Source organism: Odocoileus virginianus, chromosome 23 (genome assembly GCF_023699985.2).
Source record: "Odocoileus virginianus isolate 20LAN1187 ecotype Illinois chromosome 23, Ovbor_1.2, whole genome shotgun sequence".
NCBI lineage: Eukaryota > Metazoa > Chordata > Mammalia > Artiodactyla > Cervidae > Odocoileus > Odocoileus virginianus.
Window position 1 is genome coordinate 6,138,802 of NC_069696.1, and position 25,569 is coordinate 6,164,370.

The 25,569-nt window shown below is 51.9% G+C and overlaps 1 protein-coding gene across 7 annotated transcripts in view; it reads right to left on the reverse strand.

Annotated features, from left to right (window-relative positions):
* Window positions 1–25,569, reverse strand: part of MICAL3 (microtubule associated monooxygenase, calponin and LIM domain containing 3) — a 141,604-nt gene that overhangs the window by 57,032 nt on the left and 59,003 nt on the right. For all 7 annotated transcript variants that reach the window (XM_070453283.1, XM_070453286.1, XM_070453285.1 and 4 more), the window contains 15 exons: window positions 18,473–18,810; window positions 16,879–17,086; window positions 14,741–14,857; window positions 14,225–14,326; window positions 13,555–13,710; window positions 12,476–12,576; window positions 10,193–10,450; window positions 9,803–9,918; window positions 8,773–8,899; window positions 7,858–7,954; window positions 5,624–5,771; window positions 3,571–3,767; window positions 2,133–2,245; window positions 1,982–2,044; window positions 1,382–1,555 (listed from right to left, as the gene is read on the reverse strand). In XM_070453283.1, coding sequence (XP_070309384.1) covers window positions 1,382–1,555; window positions 1,982–2,044; window positions 2,133–2,245; window positions 3,571–3,767; window positions 5,624–5,771; window positions 7,858–7,954; window positions 8,773–8,899; window positions 9,803–9,918; window positions 10,193–10,450; window positions 12,476–12,576; window positions 13,555–13,710; window positions 14,225–14,326; window positions 14,741–14,857; window positions 16,879–17,086; window positions 18,473–18,736 — 2,241 coding nt within the window. In that variant the 5' untranslated portion in view covers window positions 18,737–18,810. The remainder of the gene's footprint in view (window positions 1–1,381; window positions 1,556–1,981; window positions 2,045–2,132; window positions 2,246–3,570; window positions 3,768–5,623; window positions 5,772–7,857; window positions 7,955–8,772; window positions 8,900–9,802; window positions 9,919–10,192; window positions 10,451–12,475; window positions 12,577–13,554; window positions 13,711–14,224; window positions 14,327–14,740; window positions 14,858–16,878; window positions 17,087–18,472; window positions 18,811–25,569) is intronic.

Genomic DNA, 25,569 nt, shown 5'->3' on the forward strand with positions numbered 1-25,569 from the left:
ACAAAAAAAACAAAAAAAAAAACACACATTAAGGTAGCAGACACAAAGATGATTCTCACAGCAGACAGACACACATCTAAGAACTGAAGAAGGGCTCACAGAATTAATTCTAGAAAGTTACACTTATAAAGAAAAATACATAGGTTACACTTATATATATGTAAAAATGTAAGTTACACTTGTGAAAAAAAACAACAAGAAACCCCCAGCGAGGTCAAAAACAAACACAAAGGAGAAGATAGACAGAGCTGTAATTCTGAGTATCTTTTTCCCGAGCTCACTGCTCTGAGCCTAAACCACTAATTGCCACTTGGAAACTGAGGCGTGCATCTTCTGAGGACAAACTTCCTCTGGCAGACAGCACCCCACGTTCCCGAGGTGGGAGGGGGCCTGGACTGCAGGCTCCTCGGCACAGACGCCTGAAGCGAGAGGATCTGAGTGAGCACCAGACGTGAGAAGACGTTCATGTGGTGGACCCCACCCTGGTCCACAGGAATAGGGGCTGACAACATGGAGAAGGTGAAGAGGAGAGGCGCGCTTAAGCACCAGGGGTTCGGGAAGAAGCTCTCGGTGTGCACCACACTATGTCAGTACATCCTTTCACGAGAAGCCAGAGTGACTTCTGGACGAGCAAAAGGAGAGACAAGACCGGATAGACATCGCCGGCCAGCCCTCACCAGGATTCGGGAGGATGTGTGTGAGGTTAGTCAACGGAGCATCTTGATAACATGCCCACTCTTGACCTCGTCAAGGACAGTCTAATAAGGCAGCTTTATCACCAGAGTATTTACCTCTGTGCTTATCATCAGAGATGAGAAACAAGTCAACATCCAGCACCAGAGGAAGGGTTAAGAAAGGCACAGAGTGCACACTTTGGAAGAGACTTGTAAGGAGTTTGGAACATGGAAATATGCCCAAAGTTACACGAAGAAAGCAGAACAGAAAAGTACATGTCAATAATGACCTCAACTATGAAAACAAAGACGTACTAATGAAAAGACCTGAAAGAAACATGGCAAAATGTTAATAACATTATAGGGGCCTTAACTACCAACATTATTTTCAGCATTTTCCTCAACAAGCAGAAGCGGAGGTTTTTGTGACTGAAGTTGATCAGGGCAAGCGTTGGTTTACCACTCATGTATGTATGCATGTGAACACACCTACGTGCAGAGACTGAGACCCCACCACGCTGTGAAGGTCCTGGGTGGGCGTCTGTCACAGACACCTGGGACCTGCCTGGTGACGACAGTAACCCTCGTCCCTCCCCACACAGACGCTGCCTCGAGCCTGGAGCCCTCGGGGGGTCTGAGACATTCCCCATCTCACCAGCTCCCTCTTCTGAGGCCAGACCAGGTACTGGAGGGTGAGCGAGGCCTACCTGTCTCCTCACACCCACAGACTGTGGGGGCGCGTTCTCCTCAAACTTGGCCAGCAGCTGGGTTGCCATGTACTTCACTTTGTTCTGGTTGCCGAGGGCCACGTCCATCCTCCGGTCGGTCAGCGTGCTCACCAGGGTGGGCCTCCCTCCTCTGTGGCCCCGGGGCGTGTCCTCCTGAGGAACATAGGTCCCGAGAGCCGCTTGTGTCAGAGCAGCCCCCCCGCCCCCCCCAGGGCCTGGCGTGATGGCTGGACTCAAGGTTAGAGCGCCCCTTGCGGTTCTCATCTCAAAATAGACTCAGGGCGGGGGCAGCAATGAAGAGGTGCTCCGGCTTTTGCTGGAGTGATCACATCCCTGGAAGACCCCTTGCCCTTCACCATGTGTGTGACTCCACAGAGAAAGGAAGGCCACGTGCACACATGTGTGATCCTGGAATGCTCTCCAAAGAACAGAGGCACAAGGCCACAGGAAGCATCCGTGCCCACCCTTCTCACGTGGATGAACTGGAAAGATCCAGCAATACTAACTCGGAAACTGGGGGATTAAGCCAGGAAGAGGCACAGTACAGTCGCTCTAGCAAATCCCAGACATTTCTCTCACCTCCTCTGACTGGCTGGTCTTTCTCCTCTTCCCAGCACCATCCAAGTCCTTTTCCTTCTTGTCCTACACCAAGAACAGAGGGAAATCGCATTCCTCCACTCTCCGCACCTCACCTCTAGCTCTGCAGCTGGAGGAAATCCCGCCTGCTTACCTTGGGGGAGCGCTTCCGAGAAATGGTCTGCCCGAGTTTGCTCAGGAAGGAGATAGGGGACTTGGTGCTGGCTATTAGGACAGCCCTCTCCTCCGCGTTCAGGTCTGAGGCATCTGCGGGCAGAAATTAGCAGCATTCAAGGACAGCCGTGAAGGCGCCTCCCCGCAGGAGGGCCAGGGTGCTCTGAGCCGAGCAAGAACTCCAGAGAAAATGCACACAGAGGCCTGCACGCTAGGTCTTCTCTTCTCCATGCAAATAGGACCAACACCTGCCCCAGTCAACTTCAGTCACAAAATCCCCCGCTTCGGCTTTTCAAAAACTGCAATCTGCCTGTGCATGTGGGTCACAGCAGAGTGCCAAAGCCCCACTTTGAGGATAAAAAGTTGAGGCAGAGACAGAACGGGAGAGACGTGGGGAAGACAAGGTGCAACCCAGGGCATCGTCATCGTTCTGGGGCGTGCATACACCTGTACTTAGCTTCACCTGGAGGTGGGACTCTCCCTGACGGGCATACTGATGTTAGAGTTGTGTATTTCTATTGCAAGAACTGTATCTCTAACAAGAAAAAGCCTGAAAGGTCTACAAGTGCATGGCTAGAAAACACTGGAGAATGGCACTTCAAATCTGTGGATACCAACGTTTTATTAGTAACAACAGTAATGCTGAGATAATAACTGAAATTAATAATACACAACTAACATTTATGTAAGTGCTTCCATCCACCATACACTCTTCTCAGCATTTCACAATCTAATCATATACACATTGCCCCCATTTTATAGAAGGGGAAACTGAGGCACGGGGAAGTTTAGTGACTTGCCTCCAGCTGAACAAGGGGAGGCAAAGGGGTGCAAACCAGGTCAGGTACCATGGTAAACACTCATGAGCATCATGACGCTTACTTCATCTGTTTCCCAACAGCCTGAGGGCCAAGGGAAGATTTCTGGAAACACTAAAAGGCAGGAGAATAAAGAGCAGCCAAAGAAGGAACAGTTACAGAGGAATGAGAACGAGGCAAGTGTGGTCCAGGATCACAGAAGCCAAGAGCAAGACAGAGTTCCAATGGAACAGACATTGTTCCAAGCACTGAACAATGCAGAACAGCCAAGTGCCTGAGAGGTGAGAAGGGGGAAGGATATGCATTTGGTGATTCTCCCTGACCACAGAGAACAGTTTGGGCAGAGCAGAGAGGCTGGGTTGCAAAGTGCCACAAAGATTGGGCAGTGAAGAAGCCCAGGTCACAGCAAAAGCATTTTTCAAAGAGGCTGGTTTGGAGAGAAAGGGACAAGACTCTGGACAGGAATGCTCACGGACTCCACATTCGCAGGCGTGCTGAGCAAGAGGTAGATCAGAAGGAGGGCCTGCCAACACCGGCAAAGAAATGGGTCTGATGGCGGCGGGGCACGGGGAGCCACCCAGCAGCCCCAGGGACCCTTACCTCGAGAGGGGAGCGAGTCCTTGAACATCTCGTAGAACTGGGTCAGGTACATCACCATGGACAGCTTGTCCGGCTCCCCCACAGAGGCCATCTCTCTGCCTGTCATGATGGGAGAAATGCCCAGCTCTTTCTCAGCAATATCGAAGGCCAGCTGGTTATTCTTCTCCACATTCTGCTCATCCAAAGAGTCAAAATCTCTGAGGAACAGGATGAGAAAGACATGTCAAGACCACGCTTGACAGAGCCCCAGACCAGAAAACACCGTACCATGGAGTAGTCAGTGCAAAGCCAGGGCTCAGGACCACACTGAAATTGGACAGCAAACCTATCTCACTTCTCAGCTTGCTTCCTCTTACCAATAAAATCAAATCATCCTCAGGAGGAACACAGGATTAAAGATCTACCCACAAATGACAAGAGGGAAAAGTTGGAAAACAAAACATTTCTCCAATAACGTAAACTTCTTACTAAAATGGAGGCTCAAGAAAATGAGCTGTTTTTATTATGTTTCCCCTGCACCTGCATGTGGTCTGCGTGTATTAACCTCATGCTCAACAATGAACAGGTCCTGTTTGGATGAGGCTGTGTTTAAAAAGCCTGGAGCCATCACCCCCGTGTCCATGGATCTGACAAGCTGTTGACGGACTAGGTTGGCTCTAGTGAATCATACTCGGCCTTCTGCTCACAGGGAAATTCCAAAACTTTCCTCAAAAGGTTGTTTTATTGCTAAGTCCCTGAGTTTCCCTAAGTACTTAGATTAACGAACATTTCCCACTGGGTTTCAGGTTTCCTGCTATTCAGTCAAGTAAAGACTGATAGCTTCGTGACTTCAGCCTAACTGAGCAGGCCTTATTTTATGTTAACCTACTGACTGTGTAACTGTTTCATTTTCTGAATTCCTTTACTCTGTATATTAAGCCTACTAAACTATGGAGGCCTCATCCTCCGTGAAGTCACTACAGCCTGAACAGTGCCAAGTTAACTCCAGGCTCTGTGTGCATCAGGAGGAAACCCCCAGGCCCCTGGAGCATCTTCGGTGCATCCAACAAAAGCGCGGCCCCACCCACCGGCCAGGCTTCCTCCAGCGCTTGTGACCCCAGCCCTTCGTCCTGCTCTTCCCCTGGAGCAGACGTGACTCGCCTGGCCCTCGTTTCAGCACTCCTATGCCGTTACCACAGTCGTCCTCAAGCTGCCCCCAGGAGAGGGTGACTAGGGCCTACTTCCGCTCGCTTCATATCAGCCTCCGCACGAGCCAAGGACCGGGCGCCAGAGGTCACTTATCCAAGCCAATCAGAAATCCCCATTTCTAAACACCAGGTGAGGCTGCTTTATTAACATAAATGGGAACTAGGTCTTTCAGGATTCCTTAGGTAATCGTTAAAATAAGACAAACACAAAAATGGGCCGGTAAGTGGACCTAATGATGAAAGGACAGACGGTCAAAATAACCCCATGTGCTCTGCTTGTTTCTGAATCTTCCTGTTTGGCTTCCACGGTAAGGACTGCCTGCAGGGGCAGCTGGGTGCCCCAGGCACCAGCTGACCTGGGTCGTCCTGCTGGGCTAGTACAGGATGACCAAGAGAGGAAATGGCACCACACAGTGAGGTAAGGCCACCTTAGTGTCATGGGCTCGACACTCGCCAAAAGTGCGGGAGACAGAGACAATGCGGGCCAGCCCCGCTTAACGGGGCAGTTGCTCTGCCACGAGGGACACACATGCTCCGGGCCCCACCCAGCCAGGCTTCCTCGTGATCAGCAGCACCAGACAGAGAGCTGGCTGCATGCAGAGCTCGGCCTGGGGCCAGGAAACAGGGTTTCCCTTCATGGGATGTTAGCAGGCTCAGGGGGTCCACCTCGCAAGCATGGAGACTTATACACTCAGTTGGTCACTACTGCTTGGGCTGAGCTACAGAATGCCTGAGAGACAGAGCTTTAAACACCGCTACATCAAGATCAGTCACAACCTGCAGAGGAAGCATTGTGCTACACGTCCCATTCTGGAAAAAGGCCACCTGAGCGAAGGGAATACAGATGGGGCCAAGCCTGGACTCACATCAGGTCAGGGCGGTATCGGTGTATGATGGCACACAGGGCCAGGCCGCTCTTCCACGACATGGTGAGGTCCGTCACGTTCACCCCAGCATAGCCGTCTGTCTGCCGCTGGCACCAACCCAGCAGCTTGCTGGAACGAGCCACAGACTCTGGAACAATAACAACGTTATTAGTGGAGGTGTGGTCACCTGAGAGCCTTGAAACCAGTCTGAAAAAATACTGAAGGCAGAACAGCTGCCACTGGTTTTCAAAACTAAGAAGCTATTTAACTGGTATTACATAATTTTTTTTTTTTTTTGGCTACATGGTGTGGCTTATAGGATCTTAGTTCCTCAACAGGGGCCGACTGAACCTGGGCCCATAGCAGTGAGAGTGCAGAATCCTAACCACAAAACTCCCAGGGAATTCCCATGAAGTTTTAGGTAGGCAAGAAACTCCCAATTTATCCAGACTCTGAGGTCAACGTCCATGCCCGGGACAGATGACAGACTACCAGCGGGTGACCTGGACCCAAGCACGCTGAAGCCCAGCGTCCCCGCGGCTCTCTAGGACAGGGATGCAGAGGGAATGACCACTGCTGAGCTGGCACCCTCACACCAGCGGCCCTGAGATCTCCCTGGAGAGTTGGCAGCAGCTAGGGGAGGAAACGCCTTCCCTCCGAAGCAACACTTGGAGGACCCAAGAAGAAAGGTTCGGTCCTGCACTTTCCAAGTGCAAGCAACTCCGCAGGATCACACAGGCGAAGCCAAGGACCCCAGAACAGCAGGCTAAGCCCTCAGCAAGACAAGCCGTCATGCCCTGAAACACTCAACACAGAGACAACACACATCCTGGGATGTTTTCCAGTCACTGATGTGTCTCCTAAAACATGAAAAGCCATTTAAAAACCTGTTTTTCATAACTGTGTCAGAAGAGCCCTGACATACAGCATTTAGAAGAAGCTGGTAACTCCTATCTGTGTCCAAGAAGTCTGTTCCTTACCTTAGGCAGCTGAAAATATTTAACCTTGTACTGAGTCACTAACTGCTTTGTGAACATAAGATAAAAACTGCATTTCTAAAAACCCTATTTTATTTAAGTCTTTCAGGGAAATGAATCCTGAAATAATACAGAGAAGCACTGCTGGTGTCCTCGTCTAAATCTCTTGGCTTCCTAAATTAACTTTATTCAGATGTTTCCCAAGTCTATATGTCCATCGGTCCAGTATGTACTGGACAACCTCAATAGTTCAGGCTCCAGAACTACAGTGAACAAAGACACACTCTCTGGGGAATTCCCTGGCAGTCCAGTGGTTAGGATGCCTTGCTTTCACTGACAAGGGCACGGGTTCAATCCCTGGTCGGGGAATTAAGGTCCCACAAGCCACATGGGGTAGCTAAACAAGACACACTCTCTGCTTTCAAGGAAGATGACCTTGATATTCCAACAGCACGTCAACTTCAAGATGCCCAAGACAGAACTCAAACCTCAGCCCCACTTCCTTGTCAGGCTCTGCAGTGCTGCTGGCTCCTTAACACTCCCGGCTGCCACTCTTGACACCCCGCTGTACACCAAGTGTTGCAGTGAACACCTCACTGTGCCCCCCGGTCCCCAAAGCCGGAGTATGGCACGATAGGCACCCCCATTTCAGACACAGAAACCCAAGTTCGGATGTGCTAAGTATGCTGGCAAGCCACATCCTTCACAGATGGGCACAGCTAGACTGGACTCGGCCTCCCTTCTCATCCACAGCCTCAACGTCAGGCCAGTGAGCCTGACATGGACGCAGCCCTAACTACCCACTCAGCCCGGTGCCCTTCTCTGCCTGGCTCACCTGCAGTGACCAGTGACTCTCCTTCCGAAGAACTCTTCAGAGGCAGCACCACACACAGAGTGCAGAGCGGGCCCTGCCTCTGCCGCCGCGTCCCGCAGCCTCGTGGTCCTCAGCTTCGAGGCCACGCCTCTTTGCCAAGACCTTTCCCGCAAACCTTGGCTGGCACGTGCACTCAAAGGCCCCCCCCACACACACCCCGCCCTCTCAACAGCACGTATCCAGTTTGTCTCCACACCCTCGTGACCCCTGAGACCAGGTTTCTCAGCCTCGAAGCACCGCTATTTCCTGGCTGTGGGGCTGACTTGTGTACCATGGGGCAGAGCAGTCACATCCCATCCCGTCCTGACGAGCACTGTGCACACGGCAGACCAGCCTTCGCACAGAACACACTGAGTCGGCTGAAAGGCCGAACCAGGACTCACCATTGCGGGCCAGCTTTGGGGTGGTTCGGGAATTCACAAGGTTCTCCATCTCCAGATGAACATCTTTTGTGTCTCCACTATCATACAGATGGCGCACCTGGCAGGAAGGGTATAAGTCGTGAAGAAGGGAAATCATACACCAAGGAACCAAGGCCCACCTGAGAACAGAATGACCACGGTGAAAACCTGGGCAAAGTGTGGTCAGAAAGGACAACGCCAACCTTAACCCCTTCTGGGATGCAGTGGGTCACACACATAAACACGCGTGCACTGTGGGAACCTGTGATAAAGAGACACTTGGCCGTGGGGGGCTAGGGGCTTGCTTAGTCTCTGCTGGGCCATGACTCCTGCCCAGTAACAGCAGATTTCACCCCTAAACACAGAGGCCCACTGTACAGTCTAGGACACAGATATCTTGAATGGGCTGCTTTCTCAATGTTGTTGGGCTCTTTGAGATTATTGTGCTTGGTGAAACATCACTCTTGGTGCAGTAATAAGGCTTCAGACATTCTGAGCTGGCTGACAGTATTTTTTACTTGCAGAGGGTCTTATCTTCCCAAGTCCTCTCAAGGGACCAGTCCTGCCTGCCTCACAAAGACCCGGGGAGCTGGAGTGGTAGACTCCGTGGTGCAGATGAGAAGACAAGAGCGGGGGAGGGGAGGGCCCGGTCACAGTGACTGGTGGCAGTGACGCAGGTGTGCACCACAAGCCCCGCCCAGGGAGCCAGGGCTGTGCCCTGCTCGTCACTGCATACCTGCCGCCCTGGCTGTTCCGTCTGCTGACGGAAAACGCCTCCTCAGCCAACTCAGGGAGACATCACTTGGATCTGAAGGAAGGCTGTGTATGCTCACACCCACAGGGTCTGACCGTGCCTGACAGTGGCCGAGACATGCCCGACTGGCCAGGGGCTCTCACCTGGCTCGGCCGGAGGAAGTTGACGTTCACGTTGGGGTATCTGGTGACAGGGTCGATACTGTACTGGCTGAAGTTCTTGCTCACATTCTCAGGGGTGGTCTGAGGCAGCAACCTATAAATGCTTTCCCTGTAAGGGTAAACAATATGCTCAGAGCAGTGACAGCAACAGAAACACCTTTGATGATATTTCTATGTTCTGAGAGCCCAGGGCAGGGCTAACCTTCCTCCTGGATGGGGTTTCCCCACCCCCACATCAGCCCTACTTCCCATCCCCTCCAGCTCCAGGATCCCACAGGCCCCAGACCGCTACGCCCCAGTGAGAAGGGCAGGTACACTGCTGTGGGCAGGAGCAAAGCCTGAATCTAATTTACTACTGTGCTCTGTTTTGGCAAGTGCACCAACTTTTTAAGAAAATCACTGATGAAAAAAACTTGCCACCAAATTTACCCAGAGGACCTTAGGTAAACAGACTTAAAATGATATCAACCCTGAATTTCATCCAGCATATCCTTTCTCTAGTTCTGGTCCAGGCACTTGTTCTTTATCAGCAAGCAAATCCCAGGTCTTAACTCATTTGCAATTATCTGCTTCAAAATATCTGATGTTTGAGAAATGTTTACAAGTACTTTGGTGTTTTCCTTTGAATTCAAAGTCATCTTTAATTAGTTCTAAGTTAGTACATACCCAGCTACCACACTGATTTCATTAGTGTAAGTCTCTCTAGTTCAAAGATAAGAAGACTTGACACAGGATTTTCACACCCCTGTTCATATAACTGTCACAGAGGAATAAGAGAGCATCCTTCAATGTTACACAAAGATTCAGACACTGCTTGTAAGAGTTTGCTTTGGAGAGTGACAAGAGAACATCACTGAGATAACCTGTAGGTTTCTATGATTTTATGAATACCTATCTTACCGTTCTTCTCCTAAATAAGAATGTATCATCAATTAAGAAGGAGAAACCTGAGCCCAGCCTGCAGAGCAAAGCACTGACGCTCCGTCTCATCGCGGACAGCCCCTGCGGTTACCTCTCTGCCAGGACTTCCAAGGGACTCGTCCCCAGAGACCAGCTGCGCACCATCCAGGCCGAATCCATAGCAGCCAGAAAGCCCCGGGCTATTCCTGTTCCCATCGGCCAAAAAGGCTAGAAGGGGACAGAAAACACAGAGTTAATATAAATTACCTTTTAATAGAGGGAAACTAAACTCCAGAGCAAAAAAAGCCTCTGCCCCTGAGAAGACGTTCTGGCAGGACATACTGCCCTTCTCCCCCCTCACAACCTGGCAGATCCTAACCCTAACTCAGCGGGCCCTGAGCCCCCAGGTTGGACTCTATGCAGCAGGATGACACAGATGCTCCCCAGCCTGGGACCCCAGGTCTGTTTCTAGCCATGCTGCCCCCCCAACACTCTTTCTCACCTCCAGGAGGCTGTCCCCCACCAGAGCCACCAGCAGCTGGTGTCCGTTGTGCTCCCGCACCAGGGCTGCATTCTCGGAAGCGTACATGCACGTGAAGTCAAACATGGCCACATCAGGCTGCCCGTAGTGGTTAATGGCGAAGTCCAGCGACGGCAGCTGCTGCTGGGTGGAGAAGTCAGCTGCCTCCCGGGCGTAGCTCAGCAGGGCCTCCTGGTCCACATTCTCCCGGGAGAGCAAGAGCTCCGTGTCGGCGTAGTCCTGTCTCCAGAGACGGGGGGAGCTCAAGGGAAAGCCCAGGCAGGGGCACAGGTGCCCACTGGCCACGGCCACACCACCTTCCCCGCCCCGAGAGTGGCTTCCTGTTCCAAAGTAAGTCCTCCACACAAATTCGGGAAGGTGGGAGGGGCTTGTTTCTAAAGGAACACGGGTTCCTAGAAACAGAGTCCCTGCTTTTCCATTGTTCTTGGAACAAGTCACTACTTTTGCAGTCTAGTCCACTCCACCTCACGGAGCTGCTCTGGACACCAAATACAGTGACTTACGTGATGGTGCCTTGTAAAATGAAAAGCATCCCCAGTTAAGGCTGCTATCAGCAAGCATCCTCTTCTGACAGCAACTGGACAACACATGACACTCAACCTGCATCTCCCATCGACCCCAAAGGAAGAACCCAAAAGCTTCCATGACTGACGGATAAGGAGGTGGGGGCACCAACAGCCCAGGGAACCGGCAAGAGATACACTGAGGACGGAACAGAAGCTTTCCAAACAATACACAGGATTCTGGAAGGCCCCACAGTAATGCACCAATGAAGAAAAACGACGCGAGAAAAAGGGCTCTCCACAGAGAGGACTGAGAAACCCCTCTGCTCCGGAGGTTCCTGACCAAGCCTCTTCTTCAAGGGGGGACCGGAGCTCCCCAAGTGTCCCCAAGGGCACCTCCAGCTGCCCAGACAAGATGGAACGGGCAAACATGCACACTCAGGTTGGTTCGTTCAATACTTAGTAAGTAGCCACTGTGGGCTCAGGATTCAGTGGCACACACCCTGTGTGCTAAAAAAAACAAATAAAAAGGAAACGTACATCAGGTTGCGGCATTCTAGATTGGCCCAACATAATGTCAACTGATCACCACAGTCCTGACGAGGACGGTAGATGTCAAGTCTTAGCTTGGTCCCGAGGTGCCCCAGCAGGCTCATGGGTATCTCTTCCCGATGAAACATCCAACCAAGTATATCCCATTCTGGATATACTCTGGTGGCGTGTGCTGCATCCACTGCTCTGTTCCCTTCTTACACAAAGGCCACGGGGCTGAGACACAGACAGGAGGCCCCTGAGGAAGAGCTGCTGCGGGCAAGCTCCCTGCTCCCCAGCGCTGCCCAAGGCAAAGCAGCAGTGTAACACATCACCACCCTGCAGAGATGGGACGCCCTGATACTCAGCCACAAGTCTGTGCTGGGACTGCAGGGGCCTCAGTCAGCACATCATCACAGGAACAGTAATTCTCAAACCCAGACCAGCCAGACCAAGCAAGACTCAAGAAACTCTCCTAAGGAACCATCTCTGGAGGAACCATCCACCTGTGGCTCTCTGATTCCATTTCCAGGTCATCATCTCAGGGAATGTCACACAATTAGTCATCTGGAAAAAAGGCTTAGCTGGCCCTGACTCCGGGTGAACAAGAGTCCTCACTGTCAGGCCACAAAAAGGTCCAAATAAAGCCTGATCGAGGCTCTGTTCTCTGGGCCTCTGTAACCAGATCAGCAGTAAAGCCAGAACTGCTCTCAGGCTCCCAGAAACACCAAACTCCCTTCCCTCTATAACCCCCTTCACTCTACAACCCTCTCCCAAAGGATGACCTATAAACCAACCAATAATCAGCTACATGGGAATGCACCATAAGCCACAAACCGAAGTACTAAAATTACACTGAATATTTATGCACAAAATGCTACCTGAGATTGCTCTGCACAGCCCCACGGAGGAGTGGGGAGCAGGCAGTGCTGGCCGCATGCTGATCCTTGTGAAGCTGGATAAGAGGTACACAGGGGTTCATTACCCAAGTCTCTCCACTTTTGTTCACACTTGATATTTTCCAAAATAAGAGATTTTTTAAAGTGTTAAAAACATCAGAGGATTACAAAATACACAGTCCCAGGAGACGAGTGAGGTACTCATTTTAATGACTTTGCAAGAAAAACTGATCAGACAATAAAATTTGTTTATCTTGGTAATCACATGACCTGATACATAAAAAAAGGTCTAAAAGAAATCCATGACTCACATGCAGTATCACCCCTTTGTCCAGTAAGCTCTGCTTCTTGGCGGTCATAACGAAGTAGTGTGTGTCATCTTTGTAGTAGACAATGTTCTCCAGGTCAATCCCTGCGTCAGAGGACAGACATGCACATGAAGGTCTGCTGAGACTGGGGGTGGGGGGATGACTGTTATAAGTCCACAGAGACCGGGGTCCTGGAACCCCAGGCAGGAAAAAGAAAACAGCTGTCTGTTATCAGTCCACAGAGAATGGGGTCCTGCAACCCCAGACAGGAAGAAAAAACAGGTGTCTGAACCTGATCTTCACACCCTGCCCATTTGTTCACAAGAGGGAAGCTTGGTCATCCTCATACTGCTCTGCATTTACCTGACACCCTGTTATCCTAACAGCAGCCATCAACAGGAAGCAGAAACACAAGGATGGGAAGAAGGGAGAGGTTAACCTCAAGGAAGAGGGTCTGAGCCAGTTCTCAGGTTAAGCCTCTTTGAGACTCATCAAGGCAACAGGGGAATCTCCTAAACACTCACAAGCAAGACAGACAACCAGATGCTGGAAGCAGAGAGTGCACTACTGGCTCTTTAACTCTGTTAACCTAAAAAATTAGATGCAATAGTAAGAAACTGTCCTAGAAAACAGATAACTGCAATTTGTCACACATTCTTCTTGCAGCGAAATGTCTAAATGAATCTATTCACAAGCTACCATACAACAGCCTCATTTTTATCTGGCACGTGGTTTACTTCAGAAGCAAATGAACTCAGGAAAAAGAAAACATACTCAACACCTAGAGTCTGCTTCTCAACAAACCAGGGCTCCCCACCCACAGCGACTCAGCGCCAGGCAGGGGAAGGGGTCCAAGCAGGAGGAGCAGCCCAGCCACAGCAATGAGCACAAAGACAGCGGAGCAGGAGACAGAGAGACGGATGGCGTAAGGCCCGGAGCGAAGCACAGGAGTGCAGAAAGAGCAGAGAGAAGGCTACAGCACAGCAGTGGTAGCAATGACCCCCGCCCCGCCAACCCCCCCAGATGAGGACCAGCGCGGTGTTCAGAGTCTGTCCTTCCACTGTGGAGGTATTAACACCAACCTGTGGCTTCCCTCAGTTCCTGGAAAAATTTTTGGTTGAATATAAAAGCCACACCACTGATTTCTTCCACTTTGGCTTCTGCTGTTGTATTTCGGTTAATAAAATTTGCTGTAATGGCAATGGCCAATTTGCCACGGAATTCTTTCCGACGAAATCCTGGGAAGGGGGGGAAGACATTTTCAGAGGTGACGAAAGCTGGTCGAAGGAGGAAGTTCATGTCAAATAGGAGAAATAGGAGGGGTTCTGATGAGGATGTGGGGGAGTGTGGGAGGTGGGAATCACAGGAAGTTGAGGGCAGCTCTCCTCTGTCTGGAAGTAAGGTGTCTACCTCCCAAAGCCTTCCCAATCCAGCAAGATGTCAAAGTCATCCACAGCTAACACATGCCTGGAAATCCGACAGGCCAGAAAAGCACTTGGTGCGAGGCTCCATCTGCTTGAGTAAGTCAGGTCTAGACCTGCAGTGCCCCCGGCTCACGAAAGCCTGGCTCCCTACACCCAGAGAAGTGCCTGACAGCCAGCTGGTGGGGCCTGCCGTCCACCATCACAGGCAGGGACCAGAGAAGGGGTCTCAGGAGTGGGGACTCTGAGGACACAAGCTCTTACAGGGCTTGGGGAGGGTGACCCTTCCCTGGCTGTGAACCAGCAGGAGGAGAAAGAGACTGCCCAGTACCTTCCAAGGTATTCCTGCGGCCATCCCCGCCGATGATCACTTCAAACTCATATTCTGACACAGGGTGCGTTTTGGGATGCACCAGGGCCCGCCAACCTATCCCTGTGGACCAAAGTCAGAATGAAGGTCGTCACTGGACCCATTCATAAACCTGAAATATTCATACACCCAGATCTCTAGATATCCAGGTGTGCAGACGGCACAAAACCCCATGTCAAACACAGCAGGCATAAAAGCGTGGGGCACAAACCAAAGAAAGAAACAAGCCTTGAGGAAGGCTCACAAAGGAACGTCCCCCAGCACATGACCTTCTGTAACGAATCCAAGCACCCGGCATGTCTCATACTATGTCAGGGCCTCCTCATTAAGTCCAAGTTCCTCCAAAGACACAGGTTATACAAACGGAGAAGCCCTTGAACCAGCTCTGAAAACTATCCGAGACGCCTGTCGTCTCCTCCCTAGATCGAATCTTTCTCACCCCTTCCAGCCGCTTTCCCTCCTTATTTGTACACTCACGTTCATTTTCTTGATCCTCAGGAGGCTCCACAAGTCCTCGGAATTCCACATTGACGTGGATCTCAATGCCTAGGATCAAGGCTACTTTCAAAAGTATCAGCTGAAGCTGACGGATACCTGGGTGGGCAGAAGATTGCACAAGTGAGGGTCCTCAGTGGGGTAGACAGTCAGCATCACCACCCCAGTTCCCCTAGCCACCCACGCATGCAAAGTTTACTTGGCTGCTCAAAGTCACCAGCAGCAGGCTTTTCCCAGTCATGCCTGTGGCATCTTTCCCTTCCCACGGCAAGTACGACTCAGAGCAGATGTTCCAGAGACAGACATGGGGCCATGCCCACCTCTTGGGTTAGGTGTTCCCAGCACACGAAAGCACTGAGACAGCAGGAGATGTGCCCCTCCCCCATACTCTCTGATGTGCTCAGAACCCACCCCCGCATCATCCCTGATGTGCTCAGACCCTCCACCCCAACCTCCCTGATATGCTCAGAGTCCCCCATCCTTCCTGATGTGCCCAGAGTCCCCCGCCTCCCCACCCCCTGCCCCATCCTACCTGATGTGCTCAGAGTCCCCCACCCCTCCCATCCCCAACCCCATTCTCCCTGATGTGCTCAGAGCCCCCCATCCTCCCGGATGGACTGAGAGTCCCCCACACCTCCCACCCCCGCCCCGTCCTCCCTGATGGGCTCAGAGCCACAGTGACCGAGCAGAACCTGTGACCCCACAGGACTCAGCACAGAAGATGGAAGATGGGCCCCAGGGGCACCTCCCACTGGACACAAAGGGCTGCACTGCCTCCTGAACTGCCCATGGCTTTTCTCACCTCATACCTCGCTGATGTCCACACACCCTTACACGCTGAGAGGGGGACCCTCCATCCAGCCTCAGTCTCTTACTGTCCCCCTCCCACCTCTGGTCCACAGGTGTAGGAACTAAGGCTCAAAATGACAGAAAGTCTTGCTCATTATCACAGTGAGAGCTACGTCTTTGTTCAGCGTCCAGTGAGTACCTCCCAGGTGCCAGGCATGGCAGCAGCCCAGGGCTGCTGAGAGAGGGTCTGGGCTCCAAGACAAATCCTGCCACGCACAAGGCAGACGAGTCCACTGATGTGACGACCCTGTCGTCTGCTAAGACCAATGTGCCTGCAGGCTGTGAAAACGTGCTGGGGAACATGCTAACCCTCACTGAAGTCATCTCAGTTACTTCCCCCACTGGCCACCCTTCCGAGTCACACTCCCAGACGCAAACCCTCTGCTGGCACACACTATAGTACACAACGGAGTTCCAAGATGCCTTATACAGAACAGCCCCGCAGACAGACAGCGTGCTCCTGCAACTAGTGGAATGCAGCATCTGTGGGCCAGCATATGACAAACGCACAACTGCTTTGAAGCTGATGTTTACAGGACACACCTGAAGAGCTCAGAATAGCAGCTCCTTGATAAGGCTTCCCTGAAACCATCAGTGATGATCGACAGACAAGACTTCAGCCTCATAAAGTAGGCAGTCTATTCTGAACCACTTTTCAGATTGGCATGAAAACAAAAGCACTGTCTGCATTAACGTCTCCTGACTCAAGCATGGGCCCAGGCTGAGCCTGGAGGGGACCAGAGTCCAGCAGGAGCCCTGCGTGCCGCAGACCTCGCGAGAACCACCCAACAAAGGAATCCCACTATCAACTGGCCACTCACAGCCAGACCAGGAGTCTCCTTCCGCTCCCCAGGGCCACCCCCAGAGCATGTGCCCTCTCATCAGGAGGGCACCCACAGTGGTACATCACAGCCCACACCTCGGGGGGCCTCTCCCTCTGGACTACGAACCACCGGAGGGTCAAAGCCCACACTGGAAGTCTGTTTCCCAGCCTGGCCCCAGCGCCCACCCCACCCACTGCCAGTGCTCAATAAGAGCCCAGGATCTTAGTGCTCCTCAAAATAAACTCATTTTGCAGGAGACACATTGGCACTTAAGAATCTCAGGTTACAGAACCCCTGGAGGGCAGGTACTCTGACTCCAAGTTGAGTGTGCTCTCTACACAACAAACACGAACGATGACAGGGCACACCGGCTTCTAGAATCTGCCTGCCATTGTCCCCCGAGAAGTGGGTAGGGGCAGCATCCACAGGAGAGCTGATCTTACTTACTGATGTGGTCGATGGCCCCAGCACAGAACTTGCCGTAGAACTTCTTGGCACCCAGACCTCGTAGGTCATGTATGGTGAATGGCCAGAGGTGCAAGACGTTGTTGCGGGAGAAGGCGTCTCGCTTCTCAATGACGACCACCTTAGCTCCCAGCAAGGACAAATCAATGGCTGTGCGGAGGCCACAGGGGCCGGCTCCAATGATGAGACACTGAAAGACACAGCTGCTTTCAGGGCAAAGGCAGAACTCTTGACCTCATGACCACCATTCCCTAAAGTCCCCACAGGGCTATTTCTCCCCATTACCAAGAAACCTTCACTCCCATCTGGGTCAGAGTAGAGCGCCCACATGGCTTCAGAGAGAAGCTCTGAGTGCTCTGGATGGAGAAGGACTTGACTTTCACTGCTGGACAGAAACTCAGACAGGGCACCTGCAGACCATGTTTACCTGGGCCATGACATCAACACAGGAAGAAATTCACATGTCACCTCTCATCAACAGGAAAAAAACTCTTGGAAGGCTCGTAAGTCAAGCAGATCTCTGTCTGCTTGAGGAGACACAGATCACTGAATACCTAGCCAAGCAAGCCTGGGTCCTGGATGGACCTATCACTTGAAAGACTCCCAGGAGGTAATCCTCAAGAATCAGGGCTTTCTGTGCTGAAGAGAGTTCTTGAAGATCCATGTTCTACAGAAAGACTCAGGCTGACACTGAACTAGTTCACATGCCTGTCCAAAGGAGAGACAGGCACTGCCTCTGGCTTCAAATTCCCTTCATTCTTAATAAAACTCTAGAGCACACTCACAAGAGTCATGCCCTTGAATTACTTGAATTCTGTGTGTGAATACCTACCCAAACACAAACCCACAGGGCAAGTTAAGGCTCATGAAATAGTAACAGCAGTCCTAACGTCATCTGCAACTTCCTTTCCCTGCTAGCTTTTCCAGCTTCTCACAGAAAGTGGTCTTGAGGAAAACACAGAATGTGTTATCCTTCTCCACTCCCCACGCCTCCTCCGGCACACGTGAGTGGACATCTTAGGTCTTTGTCCAGGCCTATCTGATTCACGGAAACTTGATTTCTCTAGATTGTGAAGCAAGCAAAAGAAATCCTTTGGTTTATGAAGCCCTTGCTTATCAACACAGACCTCTGGAAAACAGATGAAAGGAGGTCTGAAGCCTGTGGGAAATCCCCAAGTTGGCCAATACTCGGCACACCTTACCAGACACTGAGTCCAGAGGCCGCTCTGCCTAGCGCCAGGCCACCCAGGCAGACAGGACCCCAGCAGGGCCTGGCCACCTCTGTGCTCAGTGGCCTGCGTCCTCTAACAGCGTGAGAGTCGGCCAGAGCTGCAGCAAGATCAAATAGCCCCCATGCTGTTTGACTTCAGGGTAGTTCTCAGTAGCTGAGACCCCCACGCTCCTGTGTCAATCCACGGGGTAAGAGGGGGCAGGAGGAACGGTCGAATGAACACAGGCAGAGGACACGCACGCGGGGTAAGCCTGATGCCTCCCCAGGCTGTGGCTGACCCCGCCCGGCCTCACAGGCCACCTCCACCCGATGCGCTCTCCTTCTCCAGCGAGTCCCAGGCCCTACCTTGGTGTTCGTGCACACCTTTCCCTTCTTGTAGTCTTTGTGGCTGCCCCGCTTGTCCAGCTTTGCCCAGAGGGCCTTGGCTTTCCAGTAGTTAAGCTTGGACTTGAGCTTGTGATAAAAGGAGCGGTGGTCCTTAGGCTTCAGTTCCAGGTGGTCGCAGAGCTCTTGGAAGGCCTTGAGGGTCCCCTTGCAGGTGGTGGCCTGCACGAAGCGGTCAAAGAGGACGTGGGCCCGATTCGTGGCCTCGTTCTTACTCTCCTCCATGTCCCCACTCTCGGCGCCCCAGACAGATGGGGCAGGGGGAGGGCTGTGGATCCGACTGACGCCGTCACCTTAACCTAATAAAGAAACAGGAATGGTTAGCACATCTGGGTCAGTATCTAGGAACATCTTCTAGGAGACAGTTCCCAAGTGCAGCAGTCATTCGTTAGACAACGTAACGCGCAGCCTTGCCCTCCACATGCCAGGCACCGTCTGAGGCCCTGGGAATGGAGAGGAGCAAGACCGCAGCTGCTGTCAGGGACGTCAGAGCTGAGCATCAGAGAGAGAGAGGCACGGCGCTGGGGGACATGGGCAGAGGCCTCATCACGGGAAAGGGGTCCTCACCCAAGATGGGCCTCTGAGGGACAACAGCTGAGCCTTCCAGGAGGAGCAAGTGTCAGCCGGCAGGGGAGAAGCGCAGGACATGGAGAGGAGGGAAAGTGGAAGGCTTGCAAGGGAGTCTTACAGATGAAAGGAATGAGTGAATGGTGATACCAGGCCAAGGCGTGACAAAGAGAAATACTCATCTGGGGGGCAGTGGGGGTGTGGCAAGCTCCCCTCTGACCCTGTTACATCTGAGCTGCCTTGGTGGAGGGGCACATTAGGCAGTCGGCTGAGGCTGAGGCCCAGGGGGCCAGGTGTCCAGGTGGGAGCTACCCACTCAAGGCTGGTCAGATCACACGGGAGAGTCCTGGTAAGAGGACGGCCCAGGGCTCCGGCCAGATCTGAGACTCATGGATGGAAGGGGCGGCAGCACAGACAGCTGTCTGGAGAGATACAGAGGCACGGGGTGGGTGGGGGAGGAGGTTAAGTGAACACGGTACAGACCCAGGGAAGGGAGCGGCGAGGTCTAAGAGGACCACGTTCACATACCATTACCACCTAGAATTACTGTCGGGAGCTGGGAGGCAAGGGGCCAAGGTCCAGGGCGGCGGGACGGCAGAGAAGCAGGGCAGACCAACGAGATGAGCAACAGTGTGGCTTGGGGTCCACGTACGGATGCCCCAAGGACACTGCTGCCTCCCTCAGTCCAGCTGTCTCCCGAGTAAGCAAGGAGGTGAGAGAAGATGACTGAGCTCGGTGTGAGAAGCCCTCCCGGCCACAGCACTCACTGCTGGGGCTCCAGGTGGGCGGCCCCCAGGCGCGTCCCCGCCTCCCACTGACACACAGGGCCTCACCAGAGCTCAGCTCTGTGGAAGCAGGATGACCCACTATCCAGCCAGGCAGCCAAGGGCAAAGGGAGCCGCCAACTGTCTGCTGAGGATGCCAGCTGCCTGCCTCTCACCTCCGAAGCAGCGCCAGAGAAGGGACCCACCTTCCGTCCTAAAGCTCTCAGGAGGTGAGAAGCCCCCTTGGAAAGGAGAAGTAACATTCTGCTTCTCCCTACACCTTGCCATGTATTACAAGGTTAAACCAGATCAACTGAGGGTGTGGGTGGTTTGCCTTGGATACAAGGAACTGCCATTCCCCCCATTTCCCACATCACCAGACACAACATCCTCATATTCTCAATGCTGCTGTTCAGTCGCTCAGGCATGTCCGACTCTTTGTGACCCTGTGGACTACAGCACACCAGGCTTCCCTGTCCATCACCAACTCCCGGAGCCTGCTCAAACTCATGTCCATCGAGTCGGTGATGCCATCCAACTATCTTCTCCTCTGTCATCTCCTTCTCCTCCTGCCCTCAATCTTTCCTAGCATCAGGGTCTATTCCAATGAGTCGGCTCTTCACATCAGGTGGCCAAAGTATTGGAACTTCAGCTTCGGTCCTTCCAATGAATATTCAGTGTTGATTTCCTTTATGAATGACTGGTTTGATCTCCTTGCTGTCCAAGGGATTCTCAAGAGTCTTCTCCAGCACCACAGTTCGAAAGCATCAATTCTTTGATGCTAAGCCCTCTTTTTGGTCCAACTCTTACATCCATACATGACTACTGAAAAAACCACAGCTTTGACTATATAGAAATTTGTCAGCAAAGTAATGTCTCTGCTTTTTAATACATTACCTAGGTTTGTCATAGCTTTTCTTTCAAGGAGCAAGTGTCTTTTAATTTCACGGCTGCAGTCACCGTCTGCAGTGATTTTGGAGCCCAAGAAAATAAAGCCCGTCACTGTTTCCACTGTTTCCCCATCTACTTGCCATGAAGTGATGGGGCCGGATGCCACGACTTGTTCTGTGGAGGCCAAAGACGGTAATTCTTTACCTGACACACACTGACTTGCTTCTCATCTCAAATACGTCACTAACTCAACAACGTCCTACACACACTGCTAAAAACACAGCCTTTCCCAGTGCCTCTGTGGCCAAGAGTTCAGCAAGAAATGGAATTAACTGGAACTAACCTTCAGTTTCCCTGAAGCAAAAATTTACTCTAGATGGAGGTACACAACAACAGAAATATGTTAAAATTTCTCGAGTCCATTTTTTTCCCTACAAGCCCATGGTCATCTTAGAAATGTCAGGTGGTCAAAGTTTGTAAGTGGCAAAAAAAAAAAACCAGATGTGTTCGTCCAGAGTTGGAGGAAAGGGGAACATCCAGCCAGTAACTAGAAACCAAGGTTGCAGGGTGTGTGCTCCGAGGGCGCCCTCCTTGCCTCCTGCCCTGGGCAGGGCAGGCGGGACCTCTGCAGCTGCATCCACTGCATTCATGTGGCAGCTGACAGCTCCCATGATCTGGCCCCTGCCTGCCTACCTGTGTTCACAGGTGACTGGCACTCCTCCAGTCACAGTGTCTGGAAAGCACTGAACGTACCAACTCTGATCGTTCAGCCTCTCATCAAGAAAGAAAATGATATTTCTTTGTTCCTAAAGAGCAGCAGCCACCTTCCACTCCCTGCCAGGATGACCAAGGAGCCCAAGGGACCTCTGTGTTCCAGCTGACTCCAACACACTCAAGATCCTGCGACATGCATTTCTAAAAGCCTTTCCCTCTCCTGAAGTCTCAGCATTTACTTTCAAAGAACTCTGATGTGTGGGCCAACACTCCCTGGCTGGCTGTATGTTTGAAATAAATACCTCCAAAGAGCTGCCCATTTCCTCAAACCTCACCACACACAAACTCCTTCATTAACACCTGCCGCCCTACCCCCTCTGCTGATGCAAAGCGCTTTCAAATGAACAGACTCCAGTCGGAGGCAGTGCCCGTCCATGGGAGTTCACCCCAGGTCACTAATGACAGCAGATAAGTGGAGGGAAGGTGGCTCCTGGGACAGTGTGACAGGCAGCCGAGGTAAGACTACACAAGACCAATTCCCTCGGGCTGCCTCAGCTTTCCTCCTCAACAAGCCAGGAGGCCGCAGCAGACACTCCAGTGCCTGTTCTGCAGCTCTGCCGGCACTGCCCAGCACTGGCCCACGCTGACGGCCGCTGGGCCGACGGCAGAAGGCCCTTCCACCGTCGCCCCCATGCCCTCATTCCTGAAGGTCAAGCCTAGGTCGTGCTTCTCCCAGCCTCTCCTGAACCACCCCATGTGCTGTGTACGTCCCAGCAGCCTGGGAAAACCAACAGTCATGATCGCAGGAACCTACAGACCTGGAAACCCAGCCAGAAGGTGCCAGAAATCCGGAGGGTTGAAAAGCCAAGGTGTGGAAGGAAGGAAAAAGGAAAGCGAGGAGTCTGAGGAGGGAGGTTGGAGGAGGAAGAAGGGAGGCCCGGTCTCCCGCGGCGGTGCGGTTTCTGCCACTGGCGTTGCCCTACGTGCTCCAACCTCGGCAGCTGACTGCTGACTCAGAAGCACATTCCTTGGCTGTGGAAAGGAAAGTGCTGGAGAGACAGCCTATGAAGAACACGCGGGAACAGAGTCTATGTTTCTATTTATAAGAGCAAGAGGCTGTCACTGACTCATGGCTGGTTTGAGAACACTCAATCTCTGGCTCTTAGAATAGATGTGTGGTTACTTGAGGGGTGGGGGAGATTTATTTTTAAAGATAGAAAAAGGAAAGAGAATCAAAACAACAAAATGACAATTATACTTCAAGGATAAGAAATCAGAGCCAAGTTTGGTTAAATTTCTCCTGAGCCTCTCCACCACTAATACACCAGCATGTGTACAAAGCTGACTCGTACGAAGGAATCTATGAAACACTCCCTTCCTAGTGCAGTCAGAGGCGCAGCTTGTCTGAACAGACCTTAGAAGGAAGGCAGACAGGAAGGCTTGTTTTAGAATGTCATTAGGAGGAAACTTAAAGAGATTTCTTCGTGTTTGCAGAAACAAGGACCAAGGTGGCCAAACGCCTTGCATTCTTGATCAGTCTCTCTAAAAAGGACCGCCCAGGCCACCACCATCATCTGTGGACAGTGACACTGAATCCCTCGCCTGGGCGGCTAACTGAATCAGACCATCTGGGAATGAAGCTCCTTGTCATCCCAACTGCTTCCCAGCTCCAGTCCCAAAGCCCTCTCATGCCTCACGGCCCCGGGATTAGGTTCTCGGGTTCCCAGGAAGCAGCTCACAACACAAGAAGGAAAGCAGACCTTTTCATGATCCTTGTTCCTGCCTTCACTCCATCCTCTGTTCTCCTCTGACTTTCCATCCTATTTAGCATCAGATGAACACTTGGCAGGATGCTAAGGACACAGAAGCCTCCGGGTGGCCCTCCCCATTCCCTGGTTCTGCTCTTCAGTCCTGCCCACCGGTCCTAATTCCACAACCACGTGACTGAGCATTCCCCGACCACCCCCCGTCCTAATTCCACAACCACGTGACTGAGCATTCCCCGACCACCCCCCAGCCCCCACCGGCTCAGGGCAGGGACTGAGAAACACTCTAGTGTCTGTGGAGTTGACAAGGGCATCTGTCAGGGGTCCCTGCATGGCTGGGGAGGAGGAGGAGGAGAAGTGGATGGAGGTGACAGAGACTTCTACCTAACGTGAGGGCTATCCAAGAGCAGACGGCTGGGCAGGAAGAACAACTATGAATGCAGCTCTCTGCTATGGGCCCTCAGACCACTTTATTCTTGGCTGTAAAACAGCCCTCTCTAGAGGGGGCCAGGAATAGCCTGGACCATGACCTCTGGGTTCTCCTCCAAGTCTCCAATTCTGAACAATGCTAATCCCCAATATTGTATCTTCTCAAAACCTTTTATTTTACTTTCTTCAATGGCAACCTATTTCTTCAGGAAAAACACCTACACAGTTGACCAATGAGTCAGAAATGACTTCTGCTCATAGAGAACAGACCTGTGGTTGACAAGGGGGAAGTGGGGAAGGAGAGGGATAGAAATGGAATTTGGGGTTGGTAAATGCAAACCATTATACTTAGAGCAGATAAACAACAAGGACCTACTGTCCAGCGCAGGGAACTATATACTCAATATCTTGTGATAAACCATAAGGGAAGAGAGAACACAAAAAGAATATATATGTGTACAACTGAGTCACCGTGCTACACAGCACAGATCAGCTATACATCAATCAAAAAATTTCTGTAAATATATATATATAGGATCACAAAAATAAAATATTGAAGGATCAAAAAATAAAATAGATATAAAACTGAACTTTAAAAAGAAATGACCCCTGCCCTTTGTCACCCCAAGCAAATACTGGAAAGAAAGTCCAAGTCAGAACCAAACACCAGTCAACATAAATAGCTGATGCCAATGCAAATGATGCAAATGCAGATGCCTGCCCCAAGACAACCCAGAAAAACAAAGAATCAAAAAGAACACTTGCCCCAGTCCAGGGGTCGCAGGAAGTTATCTTCACCTGCAAAGTGAAGGCAATGTTCAATGAATCACAGGGGTTTTTTGCAGGAATTGAGGTAATGAATGCAAAATGTCAGCAGTGCTGGGTATATAGCCAGACCCACTAAATGACAGAAGTGTTACTATTAAATAGTAGTTGATAATCCCATTCACAAAAGGTAACATTCAGCTAAGTAAGTGTCTACTCACATAACAGAATGAGAGAACTCAAGACAGCTCTGTCTTAAAATAAAGAAGAATGCAGTGAAGCCTCCTCTGTCCCCCCACCCCGCCCCCGCCTCCCCGCCTGTCCCAGAGGGTGTGACCAGGGCACTGGGCAGGAAGGGCTGAAGAAGAAGACCCGCCAGCAAGTTCCTGCCAAACCCCGACATTCACAAGAAAGATACAAGGACTGTTGTGAAAGTGGCCAACACTGAGGTGTTACTAGCGGTCACATCCAGACCACCTCTCAGCCTCCACCACAATCTACCACCTGTGTTTTGCAGACAGGAAAGTGCTGCTTGAAGACTCTTAACAGTCACACATCAGGAGAGCAGTGCGACCACGTGCCGGCCCTAGAGCCCAAGGTCACGGAGGAAGAACCACTCGGGACACAGCTTGAGAAACAGTGCCATCAGAACGAGGCAAGGCCGCTAGGCACAGAGCCTCCAGAAAGGCAGCTTCGGGTGACATGAGCAAAGAGACACACCAGGATTCTTTTTCTTCTTACAATGTATCACCGCATTGCCTCTTTGAGATGGAGCCCTTCAGTCAATATAAGGCCAGAGTGCTCTGGTGTCACAGGGACTCAAGAGTTTCTGCTCCCCAGCCTGCATCCTGCAGTGGCACCTCTCAGAGCATCTGTGAGTCACCCAGCACTACTCGACTTGGCGTAGGGACTCAGGGCAGGACAGGAGGGGGACCTCAGCCTAGTCACTACCAACAGTCCAGAGCTGCGGGACAGAGGCCAAGAGGATCCAAGTGGGCAGGTGAGGGAAGGGCCCCTGGCCGGGAAGAGACGCTCACTGAGGCTGTGGAAAAGCACAGCCAAAAGCTGCCTATCTGTACACCGGCAGGCTCTCCTCCTTGGAGCTCAACCCCGTGTACCCAGCTCCAGGCACAGAGCAGCTGCTCAAGAGGCTCTGCTGATC